Source organism: Heptranchias perlo, chromosome 9, assembly GCF_035084215.1.
Source record: "Heptranchias perlo isolate sHepPer1 chromosome 9, sHepPer1.hap1, whole genome shotgun sequence".
NCBI lineage: Eukaryota > Metazoa > Chordata > Chondrichthyes > Hexanchiformes > Hexanchidae > Heptranchias > Heptranchias perlo.
Window position 1 is genome coordinate 78,630,857 of NC_090333.1, and position 25,849 is coordinate 78,656,705.

Here is a 25,849-nt window from a genome sequence, read left to right on the forward strand (position 1 = left end):
AAAAAATATATATATTGAACCCTGTGTGGAAAACACAATCAAAATGAAAATTGAAAAAGAATAAAAAGTCTACACTGATTTAGAAGGAAGTGAGGGTCAGGGGCTATGGCTAGCAAATTTTATGATTTTATGTCAGATGACATTGTTTAGGTTGAGCTGATAGTTTGTATTTGCAGATGTTAGATATGTACAGTGATGTTGCTTCTTGGCTTTTTTTTAACATTGCAAGTTACACTTTTGACACCTCCAAAGCCTTCAGTAATTCACGCTAGAAAAGGAGAATTGGAGATGCATTTGCTGAAGGGGAGCTTGGTAGCATTGGGGAATGGAGCAAGTTTCCAAATTGTATCCAGTGATAGTGCAAAGCAGTCCAGCTCAGATGGAAAGCAGAGACCACTCCCTCCCTTGTGCTGGCTACTTGTTCATCTGCATTTCTCCAATTTTACTTTCTTAACGCCTAGAAAAGTGTAACACTGAAACAGTCCTGTGTCCCATTCACTAATAAGGCTAATATATCACTTCCAGCATTTGGTCTTCCAGTGTACCAATTCTATACTGGGGTATCTGCAGAATTGCTTTTCAATAATATATGATCACTTGTCTAATCCTATAATTTTGACAAACTGAACATTTGAAGGATTTTCTAATACAAAAAATGTTTTAAGTATGTGTAGTTCTGAGTATTAGTCAGTGTTCTTGCGTGCAGCTGAGTCGAGCATTGCTAAAGTGTGCATAATAACTTGTTAAAAATAACATGTGTGGAATAGGAAGTGATATTCTTGCTATTGAGTGCACTCCTTCCAACACCCTGTACAGTTTGCACTGTTTTGGATTTTGCACCATCTATTAAATCTGAAGGAGGTGAGCAACTACAGGTAAAATTTATTGAGAGAAAACTACACAAAATTTCTTCCTGACCCTTAAAGGTATTCGAGCATAAAATTTAAGGACGTCTGCCTAGCATTATAACTTCTGATTGGTGCATTTACTAACCAATTTTTAACTGAAATCGGTATCTGCTGAAAACGATTAAAGGAAAAAAAGGAAGCTTGACCCTTCTGTGCAGTTATTGAGGTAATTAAGTTACAACTATTGTCAGGCCAAAAGAAAAGTACATTTTTTCAGAACTTGCAAGGGGAAAATGTGAGTGTCAGTTTTTGGAGTGTTAGCTTGTTTTTTCCTGCCCACCAGTTTGAGTGGTGTAAAGTAAAATTAAATTGAAGAGCTGCAAGTGTAAGGAAATACAGAATGAGAAAAGTCCATTTCACCTGCACCTTCTGACTGATCACGAGTGGCTTACTGTTGTGTACTTCCCTAAACATTATTAAGGTGAATAATGGAGGTAAGGGAGTTAGCTGAAACTGACAAAGACTTCTTGTTTTGTGGAGGTATATAAAAGATATTTTGAAATTGAGCAAGTGATAGTTTAGAAAGGCTGTTAATTCTTCACTGTCAAATGATGCAGTTTTATGATTGGTTCGTCAGAGTAAAAAGTGATGAATTGGCTCCCATGAGAAAGTTCTAAAGACTTTTTTCCCAAGCCAATTTGTATTCTTTGGAGTCCAAGGTACTAATCTGTGATGTTTTATACTTTCCTTAAAAAAAATTATATTGAGAGTATAATGACTCTTTGAAATAACATCTCCAGTAATTCTCAGTGGTAGGACCTGTTTGGTACATGACAGATGGACAGGGTATTAGCCAGAATGGTGGGAAACTGTCTACCTTATCTCTGTATCCTACCTTGAACTGGGGGAGCAGGTTGAAGAACTCCACTTAATATTCAATCAACCAGATAACAAGTGCAGGTTTGTGAGGCTTCAGAATGAGCGTGGATATTTCATGTGTTTAGCCATCATTTGGTGAAAGCACACTGTTTTGTGAAGACAGTAACCTTGGCTGGACAGAATTATTGCTTCAATCACTGTTTTATTAAATGAAGTCAACAATCCAGGTGGCATCAGAGGCAGAGCAGCTGTTTGGTATGATTTGTTTTGCATTTCATCATGCTTTTTATTGGTTTGAACCCTGAACCACAGAACCTAACTGGTTTTTATTTGATGTATTTTTAAGAAATAGAGCTGTCACCTGATCAAAACCTCATTGGGCATGAAATCTGTCAATATAATTGCATTAAAAGTTACATTTTGGGTTAGATCCAGTTTGCTTTGAGAACATATACATGCCAGCTCAAAAAAAAACTAGCAAAAGTGAACCATCACTTTAACTGAGCTGTTAAAAGCTCTTCACATAGGCATTATGAGATGTGAAGATGAGGAGTTAGACTGGTGCAGTGGAATACCGAATTTAAGTTTCATGCACACCCAGCATTCCATCGCTTCCATTACAGTGGTCGAAGTCCCTGCAGTACTAAAAACTGCAGTTTGAGCTCTGGATTCAGAAATTTCTAAACAGGGGACTTAAAGCAGCAAAAGTGCAAGATTTATTACCTCGAGTCTCTAGGCGTGTCCGTCAGAAAGTTCTGATCGAGATTCTCTTTGGTGAAGAAAATTGATGGAATTTTAGGATCTATATTGAGGGATTGAGTATATTTTAATTGTTCACCTGTACAAAATTATGGTTAGGCCACCTGAGGGGGTTTTTGATGATGGTGTTCAGAATGGTATAAGGATCAGATGAGGTAAACATAGATTATTTCCACTGCTGGGTAAGTTGAAGACACAGGTCATAGAATCATAGAAGTTTACAACATGGAAACAGGCCCTTCGGCCCAACATGTCCATGTTGCCCAGTTTATACCACTAAGCTAGTCCCAATTGCCTGCACTTGGCCCATATCCCTCTATACCCATCTTACCCATGTAACTGTCCAAATGCTTTTTAAAAGACAAAATTGTACCCGCCTCTACTACTGCCTCTGGCAGCTCGTTCCAGACACTCACCACCCTTTGAGTGAAAAAATTGCCCCTCTGGACCCTTTTGTATCTCTCCCCTCTCACCTTAAATCTATGTCCCCTCGTTATAGACTCCCCTACCTTTGGGAAAAGATTTTGACTATCTACCTTATCTATGCCCCTCATTATTTTATAGACTTCTATAAGATCACCCCTTAAACTCCTACTCTCCAGGGGAAAAAGTCCCAGTCTGTCTAACCTCTCCCTATAAGTCAAACCATCAAGTCCCGGTAGCATCCTAGTAAATCTTTTCTGCACTCTTTCTAGTTTAATAATATCCTTTCTATAATAGGGTGACCAGAACTGTACACAGTATTCCAAGTGTGGCCTTACTAATGTCTTGTACAACTTCAACAAGACATCCCAACTCCTGTATTCAATGTTCTGACCAATGAAACCAAGCATGCCGAATGCCTTCTTCACCACCCTATCCCACCTGTGACTCCACTTTCAAGGAGCTATGAACCTGTACTCCTAGATCTCTTTGTTCTATAACTCTCCCCAACGCTCTACCATTAACGGAGCAGGTCCTGGCCCGATTCGATCTCCCAAAATGCATCACCTCACATTTATCTAAATTAAACTCCATCTGCCATTCATCGGCCCACTGGCCCAATTTATCAAGATCCCGTTGCAATCCTAGATAACCTTCTTCACTGTCCACAATGCCACCAATCTTGGTGTCATCTGCAAACTTACTAACCATTCCTCCTAAATTCTCATCCAAATCATTAATATAAATAACAAATAACAGCGGACCCAGCACAGATCCCTGAGGCACACTGCTGGTCACAGGCCTCCAGTCTGAAAAACAACCCTCGACAACCACCCTCTGTCTTCTGTCGTCAAGCCAATTTTGTATCCAATTGGCTACCTCACCTTGGATCCCGTGAGATTTAACCTTATGTAACAACCTACCATGCGGTACCTTGTCAAAGGCTTTGCTAAAGTCCATGTAGACCACGTCTACTGCACAGCCCTCATCTATCTTCTTGGCCATGATAAGACAAACATGAGATCGAGATTAGAAGAAACTTTATCATGCTGATAATTGTTGGCATGTGGAATGTTTCCTTGATTTAATTATTCATAAAGATACTGGATATATATGTGAAGAATATAAAGGGGTATGGGACTGTGCAAAATCAGCACCAGATTGGGGCCTAAATTCTGAACTGGCAAGGATGGAATAAAAAATCTCTTTTTATCTAATGCAGTCTTGTTTCTTGCTGTTACTATTCTGATCAGATTCATTAGCGGCTGCATTGCTTGTTACTTCAATGTTGACACAATGCCGATATAAAGAACTCATGAATTTGTGTGAATTGGTGCTGTGTTGCATCACAGAATCCGACTCTTCATTGAATCCCGTTGTTCTCTAATTGGGTCAAGACAACATGGGTTTGTTGCTCCCCTCACGACCGCTTGCACAAATCCCATTCCAACCTTTTAATTCATGCACCTCCCTTTTTGTTTTTAGAAAAAGGAGCAAAATAGAAATAAGTACTTGGTCCTGTTTAGGTTTTTTCCCCCCTTCAATTGCATGTTCAGTGTGAATCAGGTGCCTTCTGATCTGATTGGAGGCTGTCAGGAATCCAGAGAAAGTTGGCACTCTTTCCTCGAGAGAGTAATTCAGCAACATCCATAACTAGCTGCTAGCTTAGTCAAGGCATCTGAACCCACTGCTCCTTTAGATAACAGAATAACTTCAAATATTTACAGTGCAAAGCCCCAGTCTGTTTGCTTGTTCAGTTGTTAAAGGCTTTGGTATAGCAATAAGGGGATGCTTGTTTGAATACAACTGGAACGCCTATGTTTACTTTTGAAAAGCAACTAAGCATCAATTATAACAATAATTGACCTTTCAGCTCGTCTTCAGCCAGTTTTTGTTTGCGTCCAACTGAACAATGGTACTGATGCTGGAGGCAGTACACCTGTCTCTCTCGCTCTCTTTAAATGTTAAATGTATGTTTGTTTTTCCCCCCTTGGTGACTCAGTTGGTAAAAACCACTGTCTCGTGAGGGTTTGGGCCATATTAAGCCAGCTTCATTCCCCAGTGTGTGGTGATTTAGCAAATTTCAATGGGTTTGACTGGGTTGCTGCAATTGGCTTCAAAACCTGTGAGGGTTGTGTGCGTGTGTCGAGGGGAGGGGGCGGTTGATCAGCCAGGGTTATCTCTCTGTTTGCTGTTCAGTCATGCTTGCTGGAAAGTATATTTGTATGGATGTCAGGTTAAACTCGGGCTAAGGCCAGGCTGTTATGTCCCCCAACGGTGAAGGAAGAAAGACTTGCATAGTGTCTTTCACAACCTCAGGGCGTCCCAAAGCGCTTAACAGCCAATGAAGTACTTTTGAAGTGTCATCACTGCTGTAATATAGGAAACGTGGCAATCAGTTTGTGCACAGCAAGGTCCCACGAACAGCAATGAAATAAATAAGCAGATCATCTGCTTTTAGGTGTTGGTTGAGGAATTGACCAGGACACCAGGGAGAACTCCTCTGCTGTTCTTTGCATAGTGCCGTGGGATCTTTTGCGTCCACCTGAGGGGGCAGATGGGACCTCTGTTTAACGTCTCAGCTGAAAGACTTGACTCGCTGTCGCAGTTCACGCATGAAGGTGGTAACTTGGGTGTGGTAGTTGAGGATACTTGGGCCCCCATGGAGCCTTAGCCAACAAAAGTTGGTTCCTTTAGGAGAGGAGGGAACAAATGTAAACTTGCTTTATTCTATTTGGAGATGTGACACATTTTATCCATTTTTTCCAATATAATCAGTGATTCAGCTTTTCTCTGTTCTGGATGAAACAAAATTATTACATTAATATTGCATCTCCTTTAACACATTATGGAAGTGGAATTTCTTTGGGGTCAAATTGGCTTCAAGATGGAACCGAGTCATCCCTTCATGGTGGACTCGGAAGTCGGAAATGTAAGCTGGGCAGATTTACAGTACTTTAGGTTGCTGCCGAAAGGCCAGCGAGTCTGGCTCACTAATGAGATCTGGAAGGGTAGACCTGTCATTGGGTGCTGGAACTCTTCACACTCGGCTCAAGATAAACTTGCAAGGCGATACTGAAATGGGTAAGGTGGTCTGAATTAGACAAATGGCAGGAAGTTTTCCAGTGCTCCGGTAAATGACACAATTTTAGCTTGTTAAACTTGAGCAGAATCCTGGTACACATTTGAGTGTCCCTAAACCTAGGATTTTGCAAACACGTGCCCAAATAAGTGGGGTTTGTCCCTGTTGGGCAAACAGACACTACCTGTATGGATTTCTCAGTAGCTTGGTTTAGTGACTCTCTAATATGCTGATGGGTTTCTGTGGATTTCAAATACCTGGCTGACCAAAAAAAAAAGTGGACGCACTAGTTATAGTTTTACAGCAAAGGGTTATGAGATGGTTTATTGAAGCTTATCCCATGTTAGTATTCAGCATTATGATTGACTCAACTTTATTGATGTTGGGTGATTTGGAAGAATTTTATTGCTTTTAAAGAACAGTTGTCATGGTGTTAATTTTAAGACGCCCCCCCTTCCCAGTTCCTTGAGTTGTGAGTATGGTTTAAGTATGAAGGGAAGTTTGTCCTGTGGAAAGTTTTTGTTTAAGCTTGATATGCAGGGTTAAAATGCAAAGCTTTTTGTTTATTTAAAAGATGATGACCCAGTGGTTTTGGCAGAGACCATAAAATAACTTGATAAGTCTTTAAAGTCTTTATAATTATAACTTCCCATGCAGTGAGTCCTATCCCCAAGTGAAAATGAAGTATTTTTAGATTATTTTGGGTTACTCTGGTCGGTCTAGAAAGTGAGAACAGTGCTTTTTTTAGTCCTTTTTTGGCATGGTGTTTGGAAAGTTCATCTCCGTGTGACTGTAAGAAGCTGAGAAAGCAGAGGCCTCCTGGTGTGCTCGCTTCAGTCCCTCGGTGGATGGGAAACAGGAAGTAGCTCATTCCAGCCCTGGTGTCTGCTCCTTTGGGCTTGTTTGGATTCAGGAGCCCTGGGTAACTGAAAGCTCAGGCTGGGTTGGGGAGAGGTGCACAAGGCGATAAATTATTTCTCCTCCCCATTATTTCCCCTCCTCTCTGGAAAGTGCATCTCAACCTAGGATAGGGGAGCAGCAGTTTCTGGCACTTTGTCCAATTGACCATTCTTGATGTGTGAGTCGAGATGGTGAGTGTCGATGAGCTAGTCAGCTGTGGCGAGCAGTACCATACAAAACTGATTATCTGGTCATTCATTTACTTGCTGCTTGGGGGATCTTGATGCGTGCAAATTGGCCGCCGTGTTTTCCTACATAGAAGCAGTGATCACACTTCAAAAGTAATCTGTTGGTTGTGAAGCACATCCTAGGACGTGATAAAGCGCGATATAAATACAAGTTCTCTCTTCGTTAACTGCACATTCTTTAAAAAAAAATCTATTTACCAGGAGCCATGGATGTCCATCAGGGCATGTAACTAGAAGGGGCAGTCTTTTGTGAGGCTTGAAAATGTAGGTTTTTTTTTTGGACATTTCCCCTGTGATGCTGTTCACATCAACTACACACAGTGGTGGTGCAGGCAGTTAGAAATCTGAGGATGTTAAAATAGGCACTGCAGTCTTAAATAAAAGTTAAAAGTGGAAAGCATTACTCATGGCCCCAGTGGACTTGCATTATAAACGCAGTCACTGTTAACTGATTGCAGCTGTAAACAGCTGTCCAGAAATTTAAAGAATGAGGGCTAACATTGTGCCTCTTTTAGAAATGGTGGCAAAAAATGATGACTAAAATCTCCACTATTTGCTGTTTTTTGGTGTATTTTTGTTTAAACAGTTCATGTTGCTTAGTATTATTTTCAGCAGCTTGTTAGGAGAAGTTACCGGCAGTGAGTTTACATCGAGATGTCCTTAACTCAAGGTAATCTCTTCGTTACAACTCTGTATGTTAATCTCCATCCCGCACAGGCCCAGCAACTCCATTACTTTCAAATCACAACTGTTCAAACAAATCGATGCTGATACAAACTAAACTGTATCAACTTCTTCAGTGAAAAATTGCACTGTGATACTTGTACAATTATTTATTTCCCTGCTCCTGAAAGCAGTGACTCCTGCTAGAGATATTTGGGCGGATAATTAACTTTTAAGGTTTCAGCTTTCTTCTGTTTAGTCCCAAGCCCTTTCCACCATGGATGAATTTTTTTTTGCGGATGGGGTAGAATTATTAAACCCTTAGGATGGGAGTCCACACTGCTTGGTGCAGGCGGACTCCCATATAACAGAGGTTATATTTATCAGGATAGGCTGAAAGGCTAGGGCTCTTTGGTCTAGAAAAGAGAAGGCTGAGGGGTGACCTGATAGAGTTCTTTAAAATTATGAAGGAGTTTGATAGGGTAGACGTAGAGATGATGTTTCCACTTGTAGGGGAGACGAAATCTAGGGGCCATAAATATAAGAGAGCCACCAATAAATCCAGTGGGGAATTTGGGAGAAACTTCTTTTCCCAGAGTGGTAAGAAAGGCGAATAGCATAGGTGCATTAAAGGAGAAGCTAGATAAGCACATGAGGGAGAAAGGAATAGAAGGATTTGCTGATAGGGGTGGAAGGAGGCTCGTGTGGAGCATACTCCGGCATAGACCAGTTGGGCCAAATGGCCTGTTTCTGTGCTGTAAATTCTGTGTAATGTAAAATCACTCCACTTAGTTTAGTTTCAACCCGACATGGATTTTGTCCCCGTGTAGCAAGATTTGAGTAATGTTCCAGTTGTGGGTGGCTGCGTTTTGCTCATGGTACTGAGATCTATGGCTGCAGATGAGCTGCTGGAGTTGCCTGCCCTTCAGGTCGGAACCCAACTAGGCATGGGCAGGGTTTTGGTGAATGATCAAGTAATCATGCCTGTCAAAAGTAGGTGGAGATGGGGTGTGACAATGTGTGAAGTTGTCTGTGTGGAAAGGTAGTTTATTCTACTTAAGAGATATCATAGAGATATCAGCCCATCGTGCCTGTGCTTGTTCTTTGAAAAAGCTATCCAATTACTCCAAATCCCCTGCACTTTCCCCATAGCTCCTAAATGTTTTCCCTTCAAGTATTTATCTAATTCCCTTTTGAAAGTTACAATTGAATCTGCTTCCATCACCCTTTCAGGCAGTGCATTCCAGATCATAACAACTCGCTGCGTAAAAAACTGTTTCCTCATGTCGCCTCTAGTTCTTTTGCTGATCACTGTAAATCTGTGTCCTCTGTTTACTGATCCTTCTGCCACTGAAAACAGTTTCTCCTTATTTACTCTATCAAAACCTTTCATGATTTTGAATACCTCTATCAAATCTGCCTGTAACCTTAAATCAAAAGCAAAATACTGCGGATGCTGGAAATCTGAAATAAAAACACGAAATGCTGGAGAAGTTCAGCAAGTCAGGCAGCATCTGTGGAGAAAGAAACAGAGTTAACGTTTCAGATCGAAGTTCTGACGCAAGATCTTCAACCTGAAACGTTAACTCTGTTTCTTTCTCCACAGATGCTGCCTGACTTGCTGAGCTTCTCCAGCATTTTTTGATTTTACTCCCCTTAACCTTCTCTGTTCTCAGGAGAACAATCCCAGCTTCTCTTGTGTCTCCACGTAACTGAAGTGCCTCATCCCTGGTACCATTCTAGTAAATCTCTTCTGCATCCTCTAAGGCCTTGACATCCTTCCGAAAGTGTAGTGCCCAGAATTGAACACAATACTCCAGCTGAGGCCTAGCCAGTGTTTTAGAGGTTTAGCATAACGTCCTTGCTTTTGTACACTGTGCCTCTATTAATAAAGGCCAGGGTCCCCATATGCCTTTTTAACAGCCTTCTCAACTTCTCCTGTCACCTTCAAAGATTTGTGTATGTGCACCCCCAGATCTCTCTGTTCTTGCACCCTCTTTAAAATTGTGCCATTTAATTTATATTGCATCTTCTCATTCTTCCTACAAAAATGCATAATTTCACACTTCTGAGTTAAATTTCATCTGCCATATGTCTGCCCATTTCACCAGTCTGTCGATGTCGTCTTGAAGTCTGTTATTATCCTCCACATTGCTTACAACATTTCTGAGTTTCTTGTCAACTCCAGACTTTGAAATTATATCCTCCAAACTCAGGTCCAGGTCATTAAAATATATCAAAAAGAGCAGTGGTCCTAATACTGACCCCTGGGGAACACCACTTTATACTTCCCTCCAGTCTGAAAAACAACCGTTTACCACTGCTCTCTGCTTTCTGTACCCTAGTCAATTTTGTATCCATACTGCCACTGTCCCTTTAATTTTTCCTTAAAAGGGAATTTAATTTTGCGAACAAGTCTATTATGTAGTACTTTATCAAATGCCTTTTGAAAGTCCATATACACAACATTATACACACTACCCTCATCAACCCTCTCCGTTACTTCCTCAAAGAACTCAATCAAGTTAGTCTAAAATGATTTTTCCTTTAACAAATCCGTGCTGACTTTCATTTATTAGCCCATACTTTTCCAAGTGCCAATTCATTTTATCCCGGATTATTGTCTGTAAAAGTTTCCCCACCACTGACGTTGGGCTGACTGGCCTGTAATTGCCGGGTTTATCCCCCTCCCCCTTTTTGAACAGGGGTGCAACATTTGCAATCCTCCAGTCCTCTGGCACCGTCCCCATATCTAAGGAGGATTGGAAGATTGTGGCCAGGGTCTCCGCAATTTCTACCCTTACTTCCCTCAGTAACCTTAGATACATCCCATCTCGACCGGGTGACTTTTCAACTTTGAGAACTGCCAATTTTTTAAGTTCCTCCTCTTTATCTATTTTTATCCTATCCAATATTGCTACTACCTCCTCAATGACTGCGACAATGGCAGCATCCTCTTCTCTAGTGAAGACGGATGTGAAGTATTCATTTAGTACCTCTGCCTGCACAAGAAGATCTCCTTTTTGGTCCCTGATTGGTCCCACCCTTTGACTATCCTTTTACTATTTGTTAATAAAAGACTTTTCGGTTCCCTTTTATGTTAGCTGCTAATCTATTCTCGTACTCTCTCTTTGCCTCTTTTATTCCCTTTTTTTAAGATCTCCTCTATACTTTCTGTATTCAGCCTTTCTGTATTCTTTACCATTATGAACCTGACATTCGTCTTAAATGTCTTTTTTTTGTTTTATTTCAATCTCTATCTCTTCAGTCATCCAGGGAGCTCTAGCTTTGGATGCCCTTCCTTTCCCCCTCACAGGGATTTGTCTACTCTGTACCTGAATCCACTCCTCCTTGAAGGCCTCCTATTGTTCAATTACTGTTTTGTCTACCAATTTTTGATTTCAATCCACCTGGACAAGATCCCTTTTTAACTCGCTGAAAATTGCCCCCTCCCAGTGAAGCATTTTCACATTTGACTGTTTGAACTTTTCCATAACTATTCTAAACCTAATGATATTATGATCACTATTACCCAAATGCTCCCCCACTGAAACATGCTCCACCTGCCCCACTTCATTCCTCAGAACAAGATCCAGCACCGTTTCCTTCTTGGTTGGGCTGGAATCACACAGTTCCAGAAAGTTCTCTTGAACACATTTCCAGAATTCCTCCTCCTCTTTGCCCTTTACACAGGTACTGCCCCAGTCCACATTGGGATAATTTAAGTCCCCCATTATCACTACTCTATAGTTCTTGCATCTTTCTGTAATTTGCCTGCAAATTTGCTCCTCTGTCTCCTTCCCATGATTTGGTGGCCTATAGTATACACCCAGTAGTGTAATAGCTCCTTTATTGTTCCTTAATTCTAACCCAATAGGTTCTGTCTTTGACCACTCAACTATATTGTCCCTTTCCAGCACTGTAATAGTTTCTTTGATCAATACTGCCACCCCCACTCCTTTCTTTCCTTCCCTATCTTTCCTGAATACCTTGTAGCCAGGAATATATGATTGCAGGTAAGAGATTTAGAAGAGAGAGCAGAAGAAACTTGTCTTCACACATAGGGTTGTGGGGCTGTAGAATGCACTACTGGAGTTGGTGATTGAAGCAGAGACCATCTCAGCATTTAAGAATAGGTTAGATAGGTGGTTGAAAGAAAGGGGATTAAAGGGTGTGGGGACAGGGTGGGCAAATGGGATGAGGACTACAGCTCTTGTGGAAGATAAATACCAACGCTGATTGTTATGCCAAACATCCTGTTTCTGTGTTGTAATTCCATAAGTATCATTTCATACACAGTAGCAGACTTCCAGCAGCTTGAAAAAGTGTTCATTGTTCATACATGAAGGGCATCCATGAGGCGCTCTGGGCCATCAGCAGCAGCAGAATTGTATTCCAGCACAATCTGTAACCTCATGGCCCGGCATATTCCTCACACTACCATAACCAACAAGCCAGGGGATCAACCCTGGTTCAATGAGGAGTGTAGAAGAGCATGCCAGTATCAGCACCAGGCGTACCGAAAAATGAGGTGCCAACCTGGTGAAGCTACAACTCAGGACTACATGCATGCTAAACAGCGGAAGCAAATGCTATAGACAGAGCTAAGTGATTCCACAACCAACGGATCAGATCCAAGCTCTGCGGTCCTGCCACATCCAGTCGTGAATGGTGGTGGATAATTAAATAACTAACGGGAGCAGGAGGCTCTATAAACATCCCCATGCTCAATGATGGCAGAGCCCAGCACATAAGTCCAAAAGACAAAGCTGAAGCGTTTGCAACCATCTTCAGCCAGAAGTGCCGGGTGGAAGATTCATCTCGGCCTCCTCCCGATATCCCCACCATCACAGAAGCCAGTCTTCAGCCAATTCAATTCACGCCAAGTGATATCAAGAAACGGCAGAGTGCACTGGATAAAGCAAAGGCTATGGGCCCCGACAACATCCCGGCTGTAGTGCTGAAGACTTGTGCTCCGGAACTAGCCGCGTCTCTAGCCAAACTGTTCCAGTACAGCTACAGCACTGGCATCTACCCGACAATATGGAAAATTGCCCAGGTATGTCTTGTCCACAAAAAGCAGGACAAATCCAATCCAGCCAATTACTACCCCATCAGTCTACTCTCAATCATCAGCAAAGTGATGGAAGGTGTTATCAACAGCGTTATCAAGCGGCGCTTACTCACCAATAACCTGCTCACCGATGCTCAGTTTGGGATCCGCCAGGACCACTCTGCTCCAGACCTCATTCCAGCCTTGGTCCAAACATGGACAAAAGAGCTGAATTCCAGAGGTGAGGTGAGAGTGACTGCCCTTGGCATCAAGGCAGCATTTGACCGAGTGTGGCACCAAGGAGCCCTAGTAAAATTGAAGTCAATGGGAATCGGGGAAAAGTCTCCAGTGGCTGGAGCCATACCTAGCACAAAGGAAGATGTTAGTGGTTGTTGGAGGCCAATCATCTCAGCCCCAGGACATTGCTGCAGGAGTTCCTCAGGGCAGTGTGCTAGGCCCAACCATCTTCATCAATGACCTTCCCTCCATCATAAGATCAGAAATGGGGATGTTCGCTGATGATTGCACAGTGTTCAGTTCCATTCGCAACGTCTCAGATAATGAAGCAGTCCGAGCCCGCATGCAGCAAGATCTGGACAACATCCAGGCTTGGGCTGATAAGTGGCAAATAACATTTGCGCCAGACAAGTGCCAGGCAATGACTCTCCAACAAGAGAGAGTCTAACCACCTCCCCTTGACATTCAACGGCATTACCATCGCCGAATCCCCCACCATCAACATCCTGGGGGTCACCATTGACCAGAAACTTAACTGGACCAGCCATATAAATACTGTGGCTACAAGAGCAGGTCAGAGGCTGGGTATTCTGCGGCAAGTGACTCACCTCCTGACTCCCCAAAGCCTTTCCACCATCTACAAGGCACAAGTCAGGAGTGTGATGGAATACTGTCCACTTGCCTGGATGAGTGCAGCTCCAACAACACTCAAGAAGCTCGACACCATCCAGGACAAAGCAGCCTGCTTGATTGGCACTCCATCCACCACCCTAAACATTCACTTCATTCACCACCCGTGCACTATGGCTGCAGTGTGTACCATCCACAGGATGCATTGCAGCAACTCACCGAGGTTCTTCGACAGCACCTCCCAAACCCGCGACCTCTACCACCTAGAAGGACAAGGGCAGCAGGCATATGGGAACAACATCACCTGCACGTTCCCCTCCAAGTCACACACCATCCCAACTTAGCAATATATTGCCGTTCCTTCATCGTCGCTGGGTCAAAATCCTGGAACTCCCTGCCTCACAGCACTGAGGGAGAACCTTCACGCGGACTGCAGCGGTTCAAGAAGGCGACTTACCACCACCTTCTCAAGGGCAATTAGGGATGGGCAATAAAATGCTGGCTTTGCCAATGACGCCCATATCCTATGAACGAATAAAAAAAATACATGTGTTTTCAACCATGGGGGTCATTGTTGCTGAGCCCAATCCGCTCCTTGTCCTTTGTCCACTTCACAGCCCAAGGATCTCTTGGATTATGATTAGTTTCCCCCTCCACGGAGATGGCCAAATTAAATGGCTGTAGTTGTTCTTTAACCCCCATCTCAACAGGTCTCATTGTTGCCTGTTCTGACTGAAAATATGTAAGAATACAGTTTCCACAAGTGATTACTCGCTGTACCACGCATTAATCTAACTACTGCCAATCGGCTTTTAATAGCACCTTCAGTACAGTTGACGAATTAGATCAGTGTAATAGGTAAAGCATTACCTACCGCGGTGGCAGGAGTTTAGGTCTGTTTTAAATCTGTGAATTAGTTGTGAAAATGGTATGTCAGGATCAATGGCTGATGGTGCCCTCAGCTGTGTTTGATAACACTAGTTTTTTAGCCCTACCATATATCTATATGTATATATATATATATAAAACAAGCTGGCTTGCAAATGATTGTGTTCCAAATGCGAATTGCTGGCTAAGAGTTTCAGGGGCTAAAGGTGAGGTTGATTAATGCCACAACCAGTACAATGCAGTATTTTACCAAGAAAAAGGCCCGATTGCCAATTGCGAGGAAAATGTCATGCTCTTTTTAAAAAGAGAAGAGTCTGTACCAGGAGGCTGAAACAGAGGGTTTAGCAATAAGGCTGGGTTCAAATACCAAATATCTGTCTTCAGAACGGGGTGATGCGAGCTTCTCAACATTGTGCTATATTGCTGCATTGAGTGAGGAAAGTGTTGCACATTAGCCACAGTAAAATATCTTTCCATTCACCTCTTGCTCCGACTGGACCACTTTCTCGAACAAGAATGTACTTTTGTTAAGCAAAAATCATTGAGACTGCACACCAGATCAAATCAGTGCGCACACCTTACTTTTAATCAAAGTAATTAAAGAATGTCTGTACACCACTAATAAATATAACTGGTTGGCATACACAACTCTTGATCAAAACCAAAATACTGCAGATGCTGGAAATCTGAAATAAAAACAGAAAATGCTGGAAAAGCTCAGCAAGTCAGGCAGCGTCTGTGGAGTAAGAAACAGAGTTAACGTTTCAAGACGAAGACCTTTCGTCAGAGTTCTAATGACAGGTCGTCGACCTGAAACATTAACTCTCTTTCTTTTTCCACAGATGCTGCCTGACTTACTGAGTATTTTCCAGCATTTTCTGTTTTTTTCACAACACTTGTCCTTGCAGCTTCGTCACAATGAGTATTTGCTTGTCAGCAAAGTGCTGGGGAAGTCCGGGCAGGATTATGTATTCTCTGACTTTTGCAAGTAATTTCTCCAATGCTTTGTACATCATGGAGTTTAGCAACGTATGTTTGAGTTAAAATGTGTCACAGAGCGCCATTTGTTATAAATGTTTTTGTCTTATTTACTACATTATAACATGGATTGCTTTTTTTTTTGCAAAGGAATCTTGTGTCTTGAATTGACTTGTTTGCACTCTGGTTAGTCACAGGCATTACCAGTGGGTCAACAGTAATCAATCATGCACTTGATGCAAGATTTCTGGTGATAAATCAAAGCTATAAGAACATTAACATAAAATGCTATAAGATTGTTTATAACATGTGCAATACTAAATCTGACTGACTAGGAGTGAGTAATTTTCCATTTGTTTTAACAATGCAGTCTAATTCTTTTAATATGTCACTCTTCGATAAATATGTTCCATATGTTTACATGTGTTGACAAACCATGTTGCTCTTGTTAATGATAAACATCACCTCCAACATTCCTCAATGTTGGCAGCCCTGGTTAAACATCTAACATATTTTGGTATTACTGGATACATTTATTAAAGGTAAGGGGTTGTTTAGTGTGCTGAGCTTTATTAATGGGAGTCATTTTCAGGAATATGATTCTTGGCATAGAATTTTACAGTTGTGGATCACACCCAATTGGGAAAGAATAGAGCAAGTTACTAATCCAGTTTTAAGCATCATGAGTATGTGCTGAGTTTGTTGATCTCAGCTGGGTTGTTAATTAGCCCCAGTGTTCTGGGTTCATTAGGGTTTTGGCTCCTGATCGCTATCTAATCACTCTTACTGGAAAGCCCAGATGTGTGCCTGCTAGATGAAAACGGGATGAGGCTCATGTGTGATGCCCCTACAGTTCAGTACCTTGCCAGCACCTGAAGAATGACCTGTTAGGTGATGTACAAAAGAGCAGCTGACACCATGGAACCGTATCTCAGCAGTCAGTGACTTCTGGAGAAGGGAGATAATTGTAGACACAGAACGTTGTTCCACACATTTTGCTATCTCTTGATAAAACTACCAGAGCCACTGGCAGTGTTCATTACGCTGAGCTTTGAGAATTGGAGTTCTTTTTAAAAAGATGATTCAAGGCTCCCAGTTCTACAAGTCTAATTTTCACCTAGTTGGGAATGATTATACCAGAAGCCACTGATCTAGTGTTGAGCACCATGGTTATTTTCAAGGTAACGCCACTCATGAACTAGTTTTGACATGTGACTCCTGTTGAATGGAGAGCAATTTGGCACATAGAAATTCGGTTCTGTGTCTGTCATAAGAACATAAGAAATAGGAGCAGGAGTAGGCCAGTTTAGAATTCAGCAAAAAAGGATCAAGAGGTTGATTAAGAGGGGAAAAATAGAGTATGAGAGTAAACTTTCAACGAACATAAAAGTGGACTGTGAAAGCTTCTACAAGTATGTAAAAAGAAAAAGATTAGTGAAGACAAATGTAGGTCCCTTAGTCAGCAACGGGAGAACTTATAATGGGGAACAAGGAAATGGCAGAGCAATTAAACAAGTACTTTGGTTCTGTCTTCACAGAAGAGGACACAAATAACTTCCCAGAAATGCTAGGGAATCAAGGGACTAGTGAGAAGGAGGAATTAAAGGAAATTAGTATTTGTTAAAAAAAAAAGTGCTGGAGAAATTAATGAGACTGAAAGCCGATAAATCCCCAGGGCCTGATGATCTGCAGCCCAGAGTACTAAAAGAGGTAGCTATGGAAATAGTGGATGCATTGGTTGTCATCTTCCAAAATTCTACAGATTATGGAACAGTTCCTGCAGATTGGAGGGTGGCAAATGTAACCCCACTATTTTTTTTTAAAAAAGGAGAGAGAAAACAGGGAACTACAGACGAGTTAGTCTAACATCAGTAGTAGGGAAAATGCTTGAGTATATTATAAAGGATGTGATAACAGGACACTTAGAAAATATCAGCTGGATTAGACAAAGTCAACATGGATTTATGAAAGGGAAATCATGTTTGACAAACCTACTGGAGTTTTTTGAGGATGTAACTGGTAGAATAGATAAGGGAGAACCAGTGGATGTGGTTTATTTGGATTTTCAGAAGGCCTTTGATAAAGTCCCACACGAGGTTAATGTACAAAATTAAAGATCATGGGAATGGTGGTAATATACTGGCATGGATTGAAAATTGGTTAACAGACACGAAACAGAGAGTAGGAATAAATGGTTCTTTTTCAGGGTGTCATGCAGTGACTAGTGGGGTACCGCAGGGATCAGTGCTTGAGCCCCAGCTATTCACAATATATACCAATGATTTGGATGAGGGCACCAAATGTAATATTTCCAAGTTTGCTGACAACAAAAAACTAGGGATCGTGAATTGTGAGGAGGATGCAAAGGCGATTTAGACAAGTTGAGTGAATGGGCAAATACATGGCAGATGCATTCTAAAATGGATAAATGTGAAGTTCTCCACTTCGGAAGGAAAAACAGAAAGGCAGAGCATTAATTAAATGGTGATAGATTGGGGAATGTTGATGTACAAAGGGACCTGGGTGTCCTTGTACACCAGTCACTGAAAGCAAACATGCAGGTGCAGCAAGCAGTTAGGAAGGCAAATGGTATGTTGGCCTTCATTGCAAGAGGATTTGAATATAGGAGCAAGGATGTCTTACTGCAGTTATACAGGGCCTTGGTGAGACCACACCTGGAGTTTTGGTCTCCTTACCTAAGAAAGGATATACTTGCTATGGAGAGTGTGCAGCGAAGGTTCACCAGACTGATTCCTGGGATGGCAGGACTGTCGTATGAGGAGAGATTGGGTCGACTCGGCCTGTAATCACTTCAGTTTAGAAGAATGAGAAGGGATCTCATTGAAACATATAAAATTCTGACAGGGCTTGACAGGGCTAGACAGACTGGATGCAGGGAGGATGTTTCCCCTGGCTGGGGGGTCCAGAACGAGGGGGTCACAGTCTCAGGATACGGGGTAGGACTTTTGGACTGAGATGAGGAGAAATTTCTTCACTGAGGGTGGTGAACCTGTGGAATTCTCTACCACAGAAGGCTGTGGAGGCCAAGTCACTGAATGTATTGAAGATGGAGCTAGATAGATTTCTAGTCACAAAAGGCATCAAGGGGTATGGGGCGATAGCGGGAATAATGGTATTGAGAGAGAGGATCAGCCATGATCACATTGAATGGCCAACTCCTGCTCCTGTTATCTATGTTTCTGCACGGCCCCTCGAGTCTGCTCGATCAGATCATGGCTGATCTTCAACCTCAACTCTGCTTTCCTGCCTGATCCCCATATCCCTTGATTGAGGAGTGCAGAAGAGCATGCCAGGAGCAGCACCAGGCGTACCGAAAAATGAGGTGCCAACCTGGTGAAGCTACAACTCAGGATTACATGCATGCTAAACAACGGAAGCAACATGCTATAGACAGATCTAAGCGATCAGATCAAAGCTCTGCAGTCCTACCACATCCAGTCGTGAATGGTGTTGGACAATTAAACAACGAACGGGAGGAGGAGGCTCTGTAAACATCCCCATCCTCAATGATGGCGGAGTCCAGCACGTGAGTGCAAAAGACAAAGCTGAAGCGTTTGCAACCATCTTCAGCCAGAAGTGCTGAGTGGATGATCCATATCGGCCTCCTCCCGATATCCCCACCATCACAGAAGCCAGTCTTCAGCCAATTCGATTCACTCCACGTGATATCAAGAAACGGCTGAGTGCACTGGATACAGCAAAGGCTATGGGCCCCGACAACATCCTGGCTGTACTGCTGAAGACTTGTGCTCCAGAACTAGCCACGCCTCTAGCCAAGCTGTTCCAATACAGCTACAGCACTGGCATCAACCCGGCAATGTGGAAAATTGCCCAGGTATGTCCTGTTTGCAAAAAGGAGGACAAATCCAATCCAGCCAATTACCGCCCCACCAGTCTGCTCTCAATCATCAGCAAAGTGATGGAATGTGTCGTCAACAGTGCCATCAAGTGGCACTCACTCACCAATAACCTGCTCACCGATGCTCAGTTTGGGTTCCGCCAGGACCACTCGGCTCCAGACCTCATTACAGCCTTGGTCCAAACATGGACAAAAGAGCTGAATTCCAGAGGTGAGGTGAGGGTGACTGCCCTTGACATCAAGGCAGCATTTGAGCAAGTGTGGCACCAAGGAGCCCTAGTAAAATTGAAGTCAGTGGGAATCGGGGAAAAGTCTCCAGTGGCTGAAGTCATACCTAGCACAAAGGAAGGTGGTAGTGGTTGTTGGAGGCCAATCATTTCAGCCCCAGGACATTGCTGCAGGAGTTCCTCAGGGCAGTGTCCCAGGTCCAACCATCTTCAGCTGCTTCATCAATGACCTTCCCTCCATAAGGTCAGAAATGGGGATGTTCGCTGCTGATTGCAGTGTTCAGCTCCATTCGCAACCCCTCAAATAATGAAGCAGTCTGTGCTCGCATGCAGCAAGACCTGGACAACATCCAGGCTTGAGCTCATAAGTGGCAAATAACATTTGCGCCAGACAAGTGGCAGGCAATGACCATCTCCAACAAGAGAGAGTCTATCCACCTCCCCTTGACATTCAACGGCATTATCATCACCGAATCCCCCACCATCAACATCCTGGGGGTCACCATTCACCAGAAACTTTACTGGACCAGCTATATAAATACTGTGGCGACAAGAGCAGGTCAGAGGCTGGGTCTTCTGCGGCGAGTGACTCACCTCCTGACTCCCCAAAGCCTTTCCACCATCTACAAAGCACAAGTCAGGAGTGTGATGGAATACTCTCCACTTGCCTGGCTGAGTGCAGCTCCAACAACACTCAAGAAGCTCAACACCATCCACGACAAAGCAGCCCGTTTGATTGGCACCCCATCCACCACCCTAAACATTCACTCCCTTCATCACCGTTGCATCGTGGCTGCAGTGTGTACCATCCACAGGATGCACTGCAGCAACTCGCCAAGGCTTCTTCGACAGCACCTCCAAAACCCACGATCTCTACCACCTTGAAGGAAAAGGGCAGTCGGTACATGGGAACAACACCACCTGCACATTCCTCTCCAAGTCACACACCATCCCAACTTAGAAATATATCGCCGTTCCTTCATTGTCGCTCGGTCAAAATCCTGGAACTCCCTCCCTAACAGCACTGTGGGAGAACCTTCACCACACCGACTGCAGCGGTTCAAGAAGGCGGTTTACCACCACCTTCTCAAGGGCAGTTAGAGATGGGCAATAAATGCTGGCCTTGCCAGCGATGCCCACATCCTATGAACGAATAATTTTTAAAAATTCCCCTGGAGTCCAAAAATGTATCTATTTTAGCCTTGAATATGCGCAACAACTCAGCATCCACAGCCCTCTGGGGTAGAGAATTCCAGAGATTCACAACCCTCTGAGTGAAGAAATTCCTCCTCATCTCAGTCTTAAATGGCCGACCCTCATCCTACGACTGTGCCCTCTAGTTCCAGACTCCCCAGTCAGGGAAACAACCTCTCAGCATCTACCCTGTCAAGCCCCCTCATAATCTCTTCTGTTTCAATGAGATCACCTCTCATTCTTCTACACTCCATAGAGTATAGGCCCATTCTTCTCAACCTCTCCTCATAGGACAAACCTCTCATCCCAGGAAATAATCCAGTGAACCTTCGTTCCACAGCCTCTAAGTTAAGTGTATCCTTCCTTCGATAAGGAGTCCAAAACTGTACACAGTACTCCAGGTGAGGTTTCACCAATGCCCTGTACAATTGTAGTAAGACTTCCTTACTCTTGTGCTTCAACCCCCTTGCAATAAAGGCCGACATGCCATTTGCTTTCCTAATTTCTTGCTGTACCTGCATGCTAACTTTGTGTTTCTTGTATGAGGACACCAAAATCTCTCTGAACACCAACATTTAATAGTTTCTCACCATTTAAAAAATATTCTGTTTTTCTATTCTTCCTACCAAAGTGAATAACCTCACATTATACTCCATTTTCTACTTTCTTGTCCACTCATTTAACCTGTCTATATCCCTTTTCAGACTCTTTGTCCTCCTCACAGCTTACTTTCCCACCTAGCTTTGTGTCATCAGCAAACTTGGATACGTTACACTTCATCTAAGTCATTAATATAGATTGTAAATAGCTGAGACCCCAGCACTGATCCTTGCGGCACCCCACTAGTTACAGCCTTCCAACTGAAAATGACCCGTTTGTCCCTACTCTTTTTTCTGTCCTTTAACTAATCCTCTATCCATGCTAATATATTACCCCCAACCTCATGAGTCCTTGTCTTCCGTAACAACGTTTTATGTGGCACCTTATCGAATGTCTTTTGAAAATCCAAATATACTACATCCACTGGTTCCCCTTTATCTACCCTGCTAGTTACATCCTCAAAAAACTCCAGTAGATTTGTCAAACACTATTTCCCTTTCATAAAACTATGTTGACTCTGCCTAATCATATGATTTTCTAAATGCCCTGTTACCACTCCCTTAATAATAGATTCCAGAATTTTCCCGACAACTGATGTCAGACTAACTGACCTGTAGTACCCCATTTTCTCTCTTTCTCTCTCCTTTCTTGAATAGCGGTGTTACATTTGCTACCTCCCAATCTACTGGGACCGTTCTCAAATCTAGGGAATTTTGGAAGATCATAACCAATGCATCCACTATCTCTGCAGTCACCTGTTTTAGAACCCTCGGATGTCGGCCATCAGGTGCAGGGGATTTATCGGCTTTTAGTCCCATTAGTTTCTCGAGTACTTTTTCTTTACTGATAATTACTTTTAAGTACCTTACTCTCATTCGCCCCTTGGTTCCCCACTATTTCTGGTATGTTTTTTGTGTCTTCTACTGTGTGTGTGTGTGTGTGTGTGTGTGTGTGTGTGTGTGTGAAGATATGGCAGCAATGTTGGGAAAACCAACAATTTGCATTTATTTGTAAGAGAAGTCATGCCCATAATGAAAGAACCACTGACAGTGAACTAGTGCAATCTGTCTTCAGTTTTATTTGTGAGAGAACTGGAGGAGCAGAAATAAAATGTTGATTGAACTTACCAACCATACAATTGCAGCGATTGTGTAGTACTCTCTCTTCCCCTGATGATAATCAAACTTAGTAACTATTTCCGTGGCATTCCGTTGTAAGTGTATATGCAACAGATGTAGCTCAATAAAAATGATTGCAGCAATGTGTTTACAGGGCTTGTTTCCCAGAGCTGTCAGACTCCACTGTGATCCTAACTCAGTTACTAGCCAAGTTGCTGATTGAGAGCTCTGGGATCTGTTGAAATCGAATGCACAGAAAATACTACAATTTTCAAACAAAATATAGCTATTTACAAGTGGACATTAATATTTAAAGACCTGTGTGTTTCATCCAATAGCTCACTGTTTGAGGCAGTGAGTAGCTGAACTTTTTGGAATAGGTAAGTCCCAGGATCGATCTATGCTTTGTGCTGATTTGGCTCACCGCAGTCAAGCTTAAGAACATAAGAATTAGGAGCAGGAGTAGGCCATATGGCCCCTTGAACCTGCTCCGCCATTCAATAAGATCATGGCTGATAGTCTACCTCAACTCCACTTTCCCGCCCGATCCCCATATCCCTCGATTCTCTTCGTGTCCAAAATTCTATCGATCTCAGTCTTGAATATACTCAACGACTGAGCATCCACAGCCCTCTCATTCTTCTAAACTCCAGAGAATATAGGCCTATTCTACTCAATCACTCCTCATAGGACAACCCTCTCATCCCAGAAATCAATCTAGTGAACCTTTGTTGCACTGCCTCTAATGCAAGTATATCCTTCCTTAGGTACGGAGACCAAAACTGTACACAGTACCCCAGGTATGGTTTCACCAAAGCCCTGTACAATTGCAGCAAGACTTCCTTACTCTTGTACTCCAATCCCCTTGCAATAAGGGCCCACATACTATTTGCCTTCCTAAATGCTTGCTGTACCTGCATGTTAACTTTGTGCTTCGTGTACAAGGACACCCAAATCTCTCTGAACATCAACATTTAATAGTTTCTCACCAATTAAAAAAAACTTCGGTTTTTCTGTTCTTCCCACCAAAGTGAATAACCTTTTCCCACATTATATTCCATCTGCCACCTTCGTGCCCACTCACATAACCTGTCCATATCCCTTTGCGGACTTTTTGTGTCCACCTCACAGCTTACTTTCCACCTAGCTGTGTGTCGTCAGCTTAGTAGAAAGGGTGCTACAAATTGGCCTCAGTATCCTTGGGTTAGGAAAGAGTGCATGTGACTAAACAAAAGTACCAACTCCTGATTTTTTTTTATATAAACTTCTACGCTTTTGATAACCCAGAACAGCAGAAATATGCTACACTCTCGTGAATAGCAGACAAAATATTCTCTTGGTTTTATTTCCTTTCGAGTTAGCGGGGCACTGGAAAAACTGACCTGCTGTATCTTAATTCCCAGCTCGGGCCAAGACATATGGTGCCTTGCAGCTTTTGTTCGACCTGACGTTCCCTGAAGATGGGCATTCCTCTTTTTTTTAATATTAATTCTGACCCCAGGAAGTGGAACCTTGCTAGACTGCACTGGCAACTATCCCTGCTGAGTTCAAATAAATTGAGTTGTCTCAATCAAAATGCACGTAAATGATCGGTGAAATGTCCATTGTCTCGTCTTACTAGTGAGGTGGTACATTTTGTAACAGAAATTCTAGTAGTGTACAGAATATGCTCACTATTGCTGCACTCTGCTCAATGTTTTGTGCTCACTGCAGAATTTAAAGTGGTTATTTTAAGTGTTGAAGGGTCTCTTTTGCACTTTAGATTCCAGGATTTTCACTGGTGTTTTGGGATCACATTTTGTTATTAAATCTTTTTTCTGTGAAAATCAATACTCTTGCCTACAATACATAGAGGTTGCCATTCTCTGCAGTTGGTGCCACTGGTTTTCGTTAACTAATTAAATAAAATTCCGATTGCATTGCATCACATTTTAGGATTTTTGCCAGTGTTTTGGGGAGTACATTGTGTGGTTCCATTGATCTTTCTGTGAAAATTAAAAACTAATGACCTTGCGAATAACCGAATGAAAATCAACGTGTGCAAGATACCGAACAGCACAACCCAAGTCAGAACAAAGTGCTGGTTTGCTGATTAACTGTGGTACTGTCTCTAGAAATCCAAGTTCAGTGATTCCTTAACTTGCTGTGTCAGATGTACGAGTTGGACCAGAAGTAATAACTGACCCAGCCTTCCTGATGACAAGGTAAGCAGTAATCTTTCAAGGAGGTTGGTTCCTTTGATTCTTTGTGGCCAATAGCCTCCTTTCTATTTCTATACGGTGTCTTTTTCACATCTTAAATGGAAACCCAACCCCCGCATGTCTGTCTTTTATTTTTTCAAAAAAAGTTCTGTTTCTATCCATTGTTTTGATAAATTCAATTAAAGCCATGGTTTTAGATGAAAATGTTGGTACACATTATATTTGTGCAAAACTGCAAGCACTCTCAAAAGCTAAGCAAGACCTCCTGCTCCCAGTAGGTCAGAGGAGCTGCTATCCGCGTGTAGTCATTTGATAGCGTGGGTTGAATTTTATTTGCCCCTAAAAGATTTCTTCTCCCCCGCCACCCCCAAAATCTGGATTTTTCTCCCTTTGGCTCCGATTTTTCATCCTTCCCTTCTTAAAGGTGCTGATTGATGCTGGAACCAGGTTCTATGGACACTGTAAACCCTGTGCCCAAATGGCCATTTTCATGTGTGAGCCTGGACAGTGAGGCCTGTTTGAGTGCGGAGGACATCATAGCCCTATCATGCCCTCAGCAGAGCCAAGCTGTTCCAGTACAGCTACAATACTGGCATCTACCCGACAATGTGGAAAATTGCCCAGGTATGTCCTGTCCACAAAAAAAAAAGCAGGACAAATCCAATCCGGCCAATTACCGCCCCATCAGTCTACTCTCAATCATCAGCAAAGTGATGGAAGGTGTCGTCGACAGTGCTATCAAGCGGCACTTACTCACCAATAACCTGCTCACCGATGCTCAGTTTGGGTTCCGCCAGGACCACTCGGCTCCAGACCTCATTACAGCCTTGGTCCAAACATGGACAAAAGAGCTGAATTCCAGAGGTGAGGTGAGAGTGACTGCCCTTGACATCAAGGCAGCATTTGACCAAGTGTGGCACCAAGGAGCCCTAGTAAAATTGAAGTCAATGGGAATCAGGGGGAAAACTCTCCAGTGGCTGGAGTCATCCCTAGCACAAAGGAAGATGGTAGTGGTTGTTGGAGGCCAATCATCTCAGCCCC

The 25,849-nt window shown here is 42.8% G+C and overlaps 1 protein-coding gene across 1 annotated transcript in view; it reads left to right on the plus strand.

Moving 5' to 3' along the window:
• Nucleotides 1-25,849, plus strand: part of imp3 (IMP U3 small nucleolar ribonucleoprotein 3) — a 264,715-nt gene that overhangs the window by 177,758 nt on the left and 61,108 nt on the right. Inside the window, exon 5 of the mRNA XM_067990803.1 lies at nucleotides 24,760-24,811. Within this exon, the coding sequence (XP_067846904.1) occupies nucleotides 24,760-24,811 (52 nt within the window). The remainder of the gene's footprint in view (nucleotides 1-24,759; nucleotides 24,812-25,849) is intronic.